The sequence below is a fragment of the Rutilus rutilus genome (assembly GCF_951802725.1).
Source record: "Rutilus rutilus genome assembly, chromosome: 3".
Classification (NCBI taxonomy): Eukaryota; Metazoa; Chordata; class Actinopteri; order Cypriniformes; family Leuciscidae; genus Rutilus; species Rutilus rutilus.
The window spans coordinates 55,206,537-55,220,928 of NC_140211.1; the positions used below are offsets into that span (position 1 = coordinate 55,206,537).

At 39.5% G+C, this 14,392-nt stretch overlaps 1 protein-coding gene across 2 annotated transcripts in view; it reads left to right on the forward strand.

Moving 5' to 3' along the window:
* Positions 1–223: 223 nt before the first annotated feature.
* The window catches only part of dennd5a (DENN/MADD domain containing 5A), a 64,014-nt gene continuing 49,845 nt past the window's right edge, over positions 224–14,392 (forward strand). Inside the window, exon 1 of one of the 2 annotated variants that reach the window (XM_084405158.1) lies at positions 224–541. In XM_084405158.1, the coding sequence (XP_084261284.1) occupies positions 442–541 (100 nt within the window). In that variant the 5' untranslated portion in view covers positions 224–441. The remainder of the gene's footprint in view (positions 542–14,392) is intronic. The other variant, XM_084405157.1, reaches the window with a different exon arrangement.

Consider the following 14,392-nt stretch of genomic DNA (forward strand, 5'->3'; position numbering starts at 1 on the left):
ACATCAAACAACATTTACTGCCATGCTGCTGCTGCGATTTATCCTCACGACCAATTGTTTAAATTGCAGGCTACTGGAGTTACTTCATAGTTAGCTCCTGGATGATAACTGCATATGTGATTGTTCTGTCAGAGAAGCGATAAGTAGTTTGATGCAGCGGCGTGCAGTCTCTTCACGCGCGATGATGCTGAAGCGCATAACGTCATCCCGAGCACAGCAGTGCGCATGCGCGAGAGCGAGCGAGTGCGTGCGCGCGCTGAGGATTCGGAGGACGGGGAGAGAACAGCTGTAACGTTACCGGAGGCCACAATGCGACTGGCGCTCGGGGCTTCTCCTGTCTTGATCCTCATCCGCAATGTCTACGCAGAATGATCGAGAGAGCTCGTACTATGCGCTCCTCTAAACCCACAAACAGAAGAGCACAACTGGAGCCGTCTCAAAATGAGCACCGGATTCAGCTCGAGCTCCTGCCGCTTCGCGGATTATTTCGTGACCTGCGGTTTGGACACCGAGAGCGGCTTAGAGCCAGACGAGCTGTCCGGTAAGACCAGACCACTTCACCGCTCTGATTTCGACAGATTTCTGAGGTTTTATTGTGTATTTGCTTTAAGGTGTTAGTTGTGTGATGTTAAACCACAATAATAGTGACTACAGCCGCTGAAAATACGTGAAAATGTCTTTTCATTTGGGTAGACGAGTTGACATTTGTATCATTTCATTTTATGCATAGACACTGGACTTTAGGAGTGTTCTAGATAGTTGACCTTATAAAAGAAGAGACCGTTGATTCTTAAAGGAAAGCTGTTAAAAATGTACTTAATTTTTTAAAGCTTATTCAAATTAAGTCGATTAAACTCAAGCATCTGTCATTTCATAATAGCTCCTCCATCTATATTCTTGAGTATAAAACATAAACCAAATCAAAGCGGAGATTGACATTGTTTACTTACTGTTTTACAAGACAAAGAATGAGGATCAGTGTTATGATATACAATCTATATTCTGCAATATCTTCGTATATTCAAGGTTTTCTATGTGCTTCAATTCAGGGTTTATTTGTGTTGACTTCATTTGTGCGATAGTTTTTATTTCTTCATAAACAGTTGTTTTTATTTCCAGCATTCATCAAAACAAAGTTGTAGTATAATGTAATCTGTTCAGACTTTTTCAACCTAACATCTGGATCTGATCAATTCCTTCATCTCCAGTATACACACACACACTCACGCAAACATAAACATATATAATTAAGAAAATATAGGTAGGCTATTTGTGTTTTTAAGCATTTGTTTCCTTTATTCCAAAACAATAACTAAAGGCAGTAACAATTTAAACAATATATTTTAATTTGTGAACCGATGTTTAGCTGTTCTATTTAATAGTCAACTTATTTTCATCAGTTATCAAGACACAAAGATCTTTATTTTCACCAAGCTGATTGCTTACTACAAACCCAACAGTCATCATGTTTTCTGGCCATTTCAAGTTTTCTTTTGACGTGATATAAAGTAGTGATATTTAAATGGATGAGTTGTTTACTTACTTTTTAATTAGTCTTCCCATTTAACAGCATCATTTTGTTCACTCAGACTCATTCACGAACGCGCACGAAAACAAGAGGCTGCATTTATCGCACTAACCGATCATATCCAATCATAACCGATCATATCCAATCATAGCACGATGGAAGCATTGCCTCCTCTCATGTGACTTTCCCCCATTCATTCTCAATTACCCCCCCATCAAACCCATGGCACACTTAAGTGGGTCTGTTAAAAGTCAATGGTCTCAGGGGAGGCAAGAGAGACGCAGTGTCCCGCTTAACTTTACTGTGCGGATGTTACTTTTGGAAAGTATTACTTAGTGATTAAGTGATTTATACACTTTTTAATGTCACGTTTTGTAATATTTGCGTTGTTTTATTTTTGTGATATGGATTATTTTGTCATCCAATGAGGAGGCACTGCCCTCCCTTGCCTCCTCGGAGGAAACGCCCCTGATATATATATATTTTTTACGTTTATATATTTATATTATACGTTTTTACAGTGAATAACTTACAACATGTTCTCATATAAAAGGCTTTTTCAACCAGCACGTGCAGTCTTGTAGGGCGAGAGTGCAGATTCAGATTTCCTGTGGTTTCGGGCTTCCTCATCTTGCATTGCATTTTTTGCTAGATCTCCACTGATGCAATCAGAACATCAGTTTTCTCTTAAAGTTTCTTGGATCTTTGTGAAAGTGGTATTTCTATTTCATTAATGCAGGTCCCTCTGTGTTTTATTCCGTAAGTGTTTTGTTGCATGAGGGGGTGTCGGGGGGTGATAGTTGTGCCTCTCTGTGAACTGCACCGTTGGTGTTTTAAATCATATGTAAAAGGTAAAACACATTTTGTTTTCTAAATTTGGCTGGGCAACGATTAATCGCGATTAAACGCATCCAAAATAAAAGTTTGTGTTCACTTAAAGCTGCCGTCGGCAGCACTTATAGCCAATCAGCAGTAAGGGGCGTGTCCACTCATTAGGGGGGAGGTGCCTGTGTTGCAGTGTGTTTGTAAATTTGGGGGCGGAGCTATCATGATAGGGGTGTGTTCGTTTTGGTGATTTAAAATATCAACAGCGTTTCTCAGAAATCGCTTACTGCACCTTTAAATCGGCGAAATTCACAAGAACAGTGTTCAGTACATCTCAGAAAACCAAAAGTTGAAGTTTGCATGGCCTAAAAACACATGAACATGATCAACAAATGCAGTATATAGGCTACATTCAGACTGCAGGCAAAAAGTGGCCCAAATCCAATTTTTTTTGGCATATTTTGCATATCTTTTGCAAAATAGTGTGAACAGCACAAACCTCGTGGAATCTGATCTTTTCAATTCTGATTTGGGCCACTTCCATATGAGGTCCTAAATCAGATACTGGTCCGATGTTTTGCAGTGTGAACAGTCACATGAGTATTCATGCGACTTTTACGTTACTCTAGATCAACATTCGTCACAATTTTGCACAGATGGGAGTCTCGCTCCAAAGATTTTTACATTCTGGTAGTTCTTTGGTCACTTGTTTAAAATGAAAGCCAGCAGTGAAGTTAGTCAGCGCAGGGACGGTGAGCTGTTATGCTCATCAGTGTTACGGCGACAGCTCTGTACAAGCGAACAAGCAGAATGCTCTTTTATGAAGTCACTTCACTTGAGGATATAATTAATACGATTATGCCTGAAAAGGTTTTGGATTTATCTTTTAGAATATGACTTGCTGTTTTGTTTTTATTGTATTTATATAGATATTTGTATTTTTGTAATTAAATTTTTGCCATGAAAATAGCTTTGAATGCTGACATGGCATTAAATACAATAATCTGAATCTATACAAGCGAAACTTGTGGAAAAACTATATGAGAAGAACGTTGCTCTCTTTCTCCTCATCTTTGTCTCTGTCCTCATTATTGCCAGTGCACAAAGAACGATAATAAATGAACGCATAAATGCTGATAGCATGATAGCTTTCTGCGCGCCGTCTTTGTTATCGTTCTTTTGCGCAGTTCAGGATCGTAAACTGTTCACACTTAAATCTGATATTGGCCGCATTGAGAAAAAAAAAATGTGAACAGCCGAACAAACATATCGGATCTGAGCTATAAATCAGAAATGAGTACCAAGGCTTGCATTGTAAACATAGATATAGTAATAAAGCTGCTCTGGCCCAATAGGACAAATGGCACGAAACACTCTCACACTGGTCCCAGCCCATCGAACCGTCCTTATCCTGATGTTTTGTTAGAGAGCATGATTGTACGGTTATGTGTGCAACTTTGAGTCATGGAGAAGCTTGCAATCATTCATGTCCGTTGAGGGTCGATGCATTGATGGGCAATAAATGATACATTTAGAGATGGTTGTAGTGCAACTGATCCTGCAGTGAAAGTGACCGGTGTCCATCATGACGTTCCCCCTTGGGGAAAAGCGCGATCAATGGAGGGTGTCCCACGCGAGACCCTCTGGACAAAGAGAGGTCACTGAGATGCTCTGGGGAATACAAAAACACACCAGTTTCTAAAGCAGCATTCAATCGCATTGTTGCTGCAAGAGTGACACTCGTGAGTCTGGGCTGGCCTAGTTAGGGGAACGAAACTGCTTACATGCTGTTTATAGAGGAAACGAGTCAGTTTTTTTTCTTTATCATGTATTTGTAAGTGTGGTCATGGTTGTCTATATATATATAGGCTAGATATACTCCGCAAAGAAGAAAATAAACTACACTTTCCAATAAATATCTGTCAAGCTTATTTGGATTTTACAAAATGCAGTATCCTGAATTTTTTGTTTTGTTTTTTGAGTTTATAGCCTATAGAAAATATTTGACTCCTATCTCTATGTTTAACATTGAACATGTTCTCATTGGTTGTGTTTCGGTGTCACATGTTTTTTTGTTTTCATTACATAAAGTTAATTTACTTCACTGCAAACTTATCGTGTTGCACCTGAGGAGGACATGGTGTTCTTTTGTAAAAAATGTTTTTGCCTCTATAGAGCCCCTTTCACACAGAGGATTTGTCCCGGGATCGTTTGATTTTGGTTCGTTCACACATACATTTCTATGACGTGACGCAAATGACGTAACTAACTACAGTAGTAAGTAACTTACTTACTTTAGCTAGTTGGTCTCCTGAAGATGAAGAGTCACGACAATACAACGTTAAAACTTGCTCTAAAGAGGGTGAAGCAGTTTCCCGTGCTTACCTGTTAAATCTCTTCATGGCCGCCATCCTGTTCCGACGAGTTGCTCCGTGTGAGCTGTGTGTGGGGGATGGGCAGATTGAAATAAATACGCGGTGCGAAAATACATTTTCTGGTGCGTGAGGGAGCACGCCGTGAAGAGACCTAAATGTAGGCTTCGAATGAAGCTGAAAACTTAAATTAAAACTTATTTATTTAATGTGTTTATTTCATGAGCTATAGGCCCGTATACAAAAGTAATTTATTTAAAAATAAAATTTTAAAGAAATTAGAAACCCACCCACTGGTTTCTAATTTACTTTTGATATTATTTTTTATTTTCAACCATTAACATAAACTAGATTAAATGAATTAAATTCAACTTAAATGTTTAGAGCTAAAATAACAAATAGATTATTCATTACTTAATGACTTAATTAAGTCTTACTTAATTACTACTTAATGCATTGCAGTTTTTGAGTTAAATTAACTTATTTTTCTTTTAAATAAGTGAATAAATGTATCTTTCAGTGCTAGGTTTTACAGTGTAAAGTTAATTTACTTCACTGCAAACTTATCGTGTTGCACCTAATGAGGACATGGTGTTCTTTTGTTCAAAAATAAAAAAAATGGTTGGATTTTTTTTGTCATGCTACAGTGAGGGCAGAGGGAAGGCCTGTTTTTTTCCCTCTATAGAGCCCCTTTCACACAGAGACTCCGGAAAATACATGGATAATGTGTCCCGGGATTGTTTGATTTTGGTTCATTCACACTGCCAGTGATTTTCCGGAATCTGTGAGTGCGTTCACCGTTCACACATCCCGCAAAGACACGTGACGTCAGGATGTGATAACTCCTGTCAGATGTCAGTTCTGCCGATAACTCCTCTTCGTCATTTCTACACGAAGACGAGTCCATACTCCCCAGTAGCGCCACTGGGTTTGCCGAGTGGCTCGTTCCCCATATGCTGTAGGATAGGTTGTAGAAAGGTCATCTCTACGACACACCCCTTACTGCATTGGTCCTGGCTTTTTGTTCACACAGGGCGCATTCCGGGACTGATCCCGGCAATGTTACTAGGTCCCCATCCCTGTATCAATCCCGGGACGTGTTTGCGTTCACACAGAAGGCACTCTAGCAATTTTACGGCAATTTCCCGGGATCAACGCGCTGTGTGAAAGGGGCGCCGGTGTGATTAGCTGATTTGCCAACCGTTTTTCAGTACATGCATTGTTTGCTGTGATCGATTGTTTACTGAATGTTTTAATTTCAAGCATGCAGAAAATACATTCAGTTCATTTGAATCATAGTGCCGTTAAGCTGCTTATGCCTTCCGCATGAGTCTGTTTTCTCAGCTCTTGTTTACGTCTGAAGGGCTGTGCTGCATCACATGACCACAGCTTAAAGGTGTAGGTTAGATCTTCTACTTCTAGATGTACTCACTTCGTTCCTTTTTGTCTGCGGAAGATATTTTGAAGTGTGTTGTTGATAACCAAGTAGTTTTAGAAACCACTGATTTCCATTGTATAAACAAAAAAACTAATTTTTTTGTTCCACACAGAATAAATTGAATTATCCCTGTAAAGCGCTGTGTTTTGTTGAACCGTTTCATTTGTATTTAATGGATTCTGATAAAGACTTTAGAGAAAAGTGCTCCACATGGGCCGGTGAGCATCCCGTGACCCTTTCTGATACGATCCCACTGGCGATGGGAATGCTGTGCATTGCTGAAGAGTTAGTATATCTCTTGGCAAGGATGCAGAAAATAAGAGCCATTGTCATTCCTTGCATTTCTCTGTTGGGCCAGACGGTCGGGCCTGATTTAGCAGTAATGAAAAACATCCATTAGACCGTTGAAAGTGGGTCACTGTTGCATTCAAGAACGTTTAAGAGCACCGATTTTTTTTCAGTGAACGTCTGATATGTTGCCCTCCTTTAAATGTGTGCTTTAATGAGGACAAAGCAGAATAAATATTTATCTTGGGCAGAAAAAAAAATCTCAGTGTGCATCTTTAACTAATTTAGTTATCATAGAGAAAGTCAGTAATGATGCTGAAGTATATAAAACTTGCTTTATTTCGAAATGACTTCCAGTTCATTAAGCGAGTCGGATAATGATCCAGTAACCGCTCCAATGAATTCAGTGAGTCCAATAAAGGATCTGTCAGACTAAATCAGACTGTGGTAACTTTAGTTAAAAGCCGATTTCACACAGAGATTCTGGAAAATAGACGGATAATGTGTCCCGGGATCGTTTGATTTTGGTACATTTACACTGCCGGTGATTTTTACATAGTTGAATTGAATAATTTATTCAAACAGATGAAAAAAAAAAGAAAGAATTCAAATTATATACAGTACTGTGCAAAAGTCTTAGGCATGTTAATATCGCCCATATGTTAATATGGTTTTAAGTCAGTTATTTATATCTTTTGCTGTAGTGTGTCAGTAGGAAATATCAGTTTACATTTCCAAACATTCTTTTTGCCATTAATTGTAATAATCCAGTGAGATTTGTGTATGCACAAGGACTCTGACAACAGCCGGTATGATCTGATCTCACCATCATCGAGTCCGTCTGTGATTACATGAAGAAACAGAAAAAACTGAGACAGACTAAATCCAGAAGAACTGCGGGAACGTCTCCGAGATGCTTGAAGAAACCTTCCTGCAAAGCTACAGTACTGTGAAAAGCACTGGCACTTGTGTTAAAATGCTGTAAAGTGAGAATGCTTTCAAGAATAAAATCACAAATTGAATTTATTTATGATTTAACTTCTATTATAGCCTGGGTTTCCCCATGCTGCCTTGTGCGCAGCGCGATTTTATTCACGCTGCCAGGCAGCCTGGATTCCATGGACCAGATTTTCGCCTCAGCGAGGGAACCAATCACAGAATGGGGAGGGAGCAGCAAAACGATGACGACGTCTATGCGACACACCGAAGCAGTTTGTTTATATCTATGGATCCAACATGGCAGCAGATGCGAAGTTGCCTTTCGATGCAGCCTTAGATAGTGTTCTTAGTAGTTTAGAACGCAAGTTTATTTCGTCTTCTTCCTCGTCGAATTTCTGTCGCTCTACATATGTCATCTGGTATAATTGAAACGATTGGCTATGAGCTACGTACAGGCACATTTGATAGACATTCGTAGCGCCCAATAAACGGCTCTGGGCATTCGTAAACCACGCCTCAAATACGAGAAAATTAACACGTGGTTCCCAGACCACGTCTCAATGAGAAGAGGTCTGACGTTAGCCAGGCTACTTCTATTAACTAATTCAAATCAATATATGGTGTAACGACCCTTTGCGTTTAAAACGGCTTTTGTCCAGGTACACTTGCGCATAGTTTTCCAGGTAGCTTTGCAGGAAGGCTTCTTCAAGCATCTCGGAGACGTTCCCGCAGTCCTTCTGGATTTAGTCTGTCTCAGTTTTAACGTGCCTAAGACTTTTGCACAGTACTGTATATATTTTTAAATAGACTACAGCAATTAACATCGTGTCAGAACTTCTAGTAAATGCAGTTATTTTTGCTAGTTGTCTATTCATAATCGTGTGAGAATCATGATCTCTATTTTAAACCAAAAAAAAAAGTCTAGAATCCTTTATCTAGAATCGTGTAGCTCTAATAGAAAGACGTTTTGTCACAGCAAGCTCACAGATTGGGTAAGATACTTATTTTGCCTTTTTGCTTGATGCAGTCCTGAATTGGATACAAATGTCTTACATTTTTTGGAATAAGCACTATGTAAAATAAGTGTTCATTTCAATCATCTACTGGGAAACTCGTAGAGATCAAGCGCTGATTGTGATCTTGTGGCATCAGAAAACTGTTAAAGTTAAAAAATGTTAAATCTTGGATCTGCATCTGACCCTGTTCTTGTATATAAAAAGCGCTTTCTGTGTGGTTTCATGTCTATGACCTGTTTGAGTGAACTTTTGTGTGTATGTTCTCATTTCCTGTACCATTCCTTCTTTGCTATTAGCATCACATTCACAAACAGAGCAAGAATGACAAGAAGAATGCAGTTTGCACAGATGTGTTTGCAGCTACTCATTAAATGGCAGTGTGAATTGTTTAGACAAACACATATTTTTAAAGTGTTGGAATGGTTTAGAGACTGACGAAGTTGGACGTCTCTCTGTGACTAACACTTCGCCGATGCTAACCGACACTTAGGCTAGTACTGCTGTGACATTTCCTCATAGTTTATCTAAACTGTTTACTTTCCCTTTTGAAAAAGTAGCTAAAAATGTGTTTTTTTAATGCAAGACACCCAGCATATCTTCTGTTATATCACTGATCAAATGAAAGCTGCTAATTGGGGTGCAGAACATAAAGTCCAGCTTTTTTTTCTTCTTCTTTAAATTAGCCCTCTCATCCTCTGTCGTGTTGCTTTTGCAATGAAACTGCAGTAGTTCCATGTGCCAGAATTCTGCAAAGTTTGTGACAAAAACCCTCTTTTATTCCCAGTGACGGGGCACAGGGTGAGGGCTTCATTAGCATATGCATGAGAGGCCCTGCTGGCAGAGCATTCTGATTGGCTGGCTCACACCATCAGGCCTCGGTACACTGAGGACGGCAGCTGCGCTCGACACACACTCACACACACATACCGATTTAAACACTATCCCCTAGGAGTTTCCCATGCACCCCGTGTCTTGAGCTCTTTCTCAATGACATCACTATTAAAGAGCGCTCCTTTGAGCTCCTCGTACTCTGATTAGTCATTAATCTCATGTGCATGATAAAGACGTTTTAAGAGCAGCTTTATTGAATGATTTTTAAGCTGCGTTGAGAACTCAATAACCAGACATCCATGTAAAGTCATGAAATTCTGTGATTTGAATGTACCGTAAATTCCTAAACTGGCTTAACTCCATCTTTTACGCATAATTTAAAGATGTGTGACCGCTCAATTAAAGCCGTTTTGAAGCAGTCCATCTCTAGCCGTTTCATGCTGCACCATGTAATTACAGAAATTAGTCACAATTGTCTTTAACCCTGTGTAGAGTGTGTTTGTTCCTGTGTAAAAAAATGAGCTCATTTCTGTCTTCCTGTTGGAGCAGAGGAACACAGTGTTGTTAGCATGCTTATTTTGACCTTGCATGTTGCTGAATAGCCTGAGGTTGCACTGCAGCAAAAGAAGGGCGGCTCACCGTGAATCTCCACTGTGCCCCAATGGTCTTGACTCATTCTTCCACAATTAAAGGGATATTTCACTGGAAAGATGAATGTGTATTTAAATTGGGTCGTTTATGTAGTAGAAATTTGTTTAGAAGTTGGTGTCTTCTAGACTGAGAATGTATTTTTGGCTCATGTGGATGAAAGACAACAACTCCCAGAATGCACTTGCTTCGCTGCCCTACGAGGCCACTCCCAAGCCACGCCTACCGGTTACAGAGGGCAGTATCGGACGAAATGATACAACTAGGCTACTATAGTCGACTCGAAACTGAAAAGACGCTGTTTTATCGTGAGATCCCCCTATGGGCGGGTTGAAGACTCCTCCTACTGGCTGTAGTCTCTCGCCTCTGGACAAAAACGCCCCCGATGATGCTAAATGACTATTTTTGTGTCATCAGAGGTTTTTTCCAGACACACAATACAGAAATCTCTCGTCTCAGGGGGACATGAGGGAGGGAAGCACGGTCATTCGAAAATACTACCGGGTTTCTACTGATACAAAGCTTAAAGGAGCCGTATGTAAGATTGTGGCCGAAACTGGTACTGCAATCACTTTCAAATTACTGTAGAGCGGTGTATCCCCTCCCCCTCCCCCCTGACTCGAGGTTGCCAGATAGGCTGCAGGATCCAGCAGGAACGTAGGCTGCTACGTAGCTGTGGTAACTAGAGCAGAGCTGGCAACCTCGATGCCGAAAACACTACTGACTTCGTGATTGGTAGATAGGTGGAGGGTGGCGCTTCAGGCCAAAACACAAGATGACAACATCAACATCAGTTGAGGGCTGCAACTTCACTTTTTAAATGACAATATCCTGGCCGGACTACTGTTGTCAGTGATATAAGTATTTGAAATGAACATGATTTCTTAATGTCTAGTGACATATCAGGGCCATTTTATGATTAATTGAAATACATTTCTTACATACAGCTCCTTTAATGCTAATCGGTGAAGTATCCCTTTAAATATCTCTACTACACCTGTACACCACATCCCAGGGTGTGTAAAAAAAGAAAAAGCTTTTTATTTAAGCCTAAATTCAATCTGTTCATCATATAAAGCGATCGTGGCTCTTCAGAAAATTTGGACTAAACCGCTCAATTCTTTCATTTTTCACTCATTCATTCATTTTTTGAAGCGCCAAAGTGGTGTCAATGGAGGGACAGAAAGCTCTCAGATTTCATCGAAAGATCTTCATTTGTGTTCTGAAGATGAACAAAAGTCTTACAGGTTTGGAACAACACGAGGGTTAGTAATTAATGACAGGATTTTCATTTTTGGGTGAACTATCTCTTTAAACCACCCTTAAACCTACTCATACTCCCAAACCAGTCCCTAACCTTCCCCGTATCACACCTCGATGGCAGCACAAGTATTTTGCAATACAACATCAACACAATTTTTTATGCAAGTCCATTGTAGTTAAAGGCCCCTAATATAAAGGGGGACCAAAAAGGAAAACACTAGCTATGGTTCTAGTTAATTCAATTCACGTTTATTTGTATAGCGCTTTTCACAATACACATTGTTTCAAAGCAGCTTTACAGAAAATGCATGAGTCCACATTACAATTTAGAGCGATCTGTTATCAGAGGTAACTGTCTAAGTTGTGTATTTCAGAAATGTACATATACAAAATCACACAGCTAAAAATGTATCCATTTAAACAATGTAATAATGAGCTCAATGAAGTAATGAATACATGTTTGTTAACAAATGATATAGAAGATTTTATTATCTTACATAGTTTTTGGTAACACTTTATTTTACAGTGTCCTTGTTTCGTTACATGTACTTACCATAGTAATAACTATAAATTATGCAGAATTACATGCAACTAACCCTCAACCAAACCTTAATCCTACCCTAACCCTATAGTAAGTACATGTAGTTAATTAATATTACTCAGTACTTAAATATATAATTACACTGTAACAATGACACCTTAAAATAAAGTGTAACCTTGTTTTTTCTTTTTCTTCAATGCAAGTACATTGTAGTTAAAGACCCCTAATGTAAAGTGTGACCAAAAAGGAAAACTCTAGCTTTGGTTCTATTCATTATTGCGAATTTATCTTGGAATATCGCATATATTTGAGTACGTTTAAGAAATGCGGGGGTGAAGAGGCTGTGCATGTGGGGCTGATCTCAGCTGTTTGGATATGTTTGTTTCAGCAGCGAATTTTCACAGGAAAACGTCATCCGCCATCTGTTACTCTGATATTCATTTGCTCTTTTTGTGGCCCTCACAAATGTAGACTCACTGTTAGAAGAAAAGGTCGAAAACCGTCTTCCAGGCGCTTCATATGTAGAACATTTGAAGGGATCCATTTTAGTTTAGTTTTATTATCATTATCACTTATTATCATTTAGTTTTAAACATACTTTATCACTAGAAAACAATTGAAAAACCACTAAACATGAAAGTAAATGCAATTATTTAGGACATTTCTCATTATATCGAACCTTTTTGGCATAAAGGGTTCTTTAAAATTCAGTCAAATATAGATCCCCGTTGAAACCTTTGTTTCTAAGAGTGACTGTCTCTCATCCATCCGACGCCATTGTGCTGCAAGGATCAACATTGTGTCATCACATCAAGCCCAGTCCAATTACTCATTTAGCAGAGGCGTACAAGTGATGCACAATCAATCTGTCATTTCTCATTCTTAAATTCCCAGTATGGAGCGCTGCGATGATGACGTGTTTCTGTAGGCCGGGTTCGCATCACCTTGGTTCCCTCGACAAAAACACAATAGGATTTTTCTGTTGGAGTTTTGATAATTGTAGGAAATAAGCTCTGTGACCGACAAAACTTTATGATTCATCATGAACACAACTTGTATGAATTTTGAAACCTAAATACGACTTAAATGAGCTATAATAAGGCTATAAATGAACGAAACGACTTTCTCTTAAACGTCACCATAAGCTTCCGACAACTCTTTCAGCCTTTATTTAAAAAATGTTCCCTGAAAGTTTGAGTTGGAAAAGCAAGGGCACAATTATTAACACAATGAGTCTGTGAAAGCGGATTAGTGAGTAGATGATTTACCTGTTCATTGTGATGACGTTTAAAGACCCACTCCGATGAAAATCATGTTTTTCTAGGTGTTAACATGTTCTTGTGGCATTTTTTTGATGTTAGAGGACATATCTTGAGAAAAATAAGCTCAAAGTTGTATTTCTGAGTATTTCTGCATTCAAATGGCTGTGAATCAGTAGCAGACGCTAAAATGCCGGCTAAAATAGACTGGAGTTGTGACCTAGTAACTCCACTGGGCGGGGCCACAAGCTCATACTCCCCTCCGCCCCGCCCGCTCAGGTTCTGAGGAGTAGAGAAGATGATGGCGGATCAACACCTATGTGCGGTAGCGGGTTGCAATGCTAAGAGGAGAGATATTGGTAATATGTCCTGATTGATCACTGTGGGAGGGATGAAATATCGAGGCGAAGTCGAGCTGTTTTTTACCGCGACGTCTCGGAGTGAAATAATGATCGGTGATAACTTTGGTGATAACTTTGATTAACTTCGGATAATAATAATTAACGTGTATATAATACTGTAATGCTTCTATATTGACTTCTATACGTGCCAACGGCTCCGCCCACAACGCAGAGGCGAATTGCTAATGAGCTACTGCCGCTCTGCTGAAGCGAAGTCCCCAGAAAACGGCACAGGTTTTGTGATTTTGGCTAAAAACGGCATAATCATAATTTAAAGACCACTGAGAATGTTTAAAAATAGCTCAAAATATGATCGGAGTGGGACTTTAATGTCCCCAACAACCTTTAAGTCCCATTTAGCCACTTGTTAGCAACCTCCTTATTCAAGACAAGTGAAAGCCTTAAAAAAAATCCCAAGGGAGTACTGATGTATTTTGCCTTAGTTTCACGTTTTATTCTGTCTTGAGCTTGCAGTTTCGTGATTACTACAGATTGTACGTCTGCGCATTTTTGTATCCATGTACTATCCGATTGGCTGAGGGTTATTAACAGAACACGTTTTGCTTCGGGAGGTTGGGCGGAACTGACAAGAAGTTGGGCCGCGATGGAAAATCTGAAAAACCTCCGTGTTGTAGTGAACCGGATGACCACGAACACAGTGTTTTGGGACAAAAGAGCCGCCTCTTTTGTCCCAAAACACTGTGTTCGTGGTCATCCGGTTCACTACAACACGGAGGTTTTTCAGGTTTTCCATCGCGCCGTTCTCCTTACGTTCACTTTTTGAATTCTTGCACCCGGGAACAATACAAGTCAACACCATTATAACTAGTTTGCTAAGAAGTAGGGATACTGAGTTCATGTACTCGTACTCGTTAAAATGCTCTGATACCAGGCAGCGTTTGTGCACTTGTGTCCAGCCAAACAAACACGGACAACAGAGAGTATAATGGGGATAAAAAAGAAGGCTGTCTATGAAGTAAATCTTATCAGTGGAATATTAAACAAAATATAGTAACAACAATAAGTCTTAAAGGGGCAGCAGT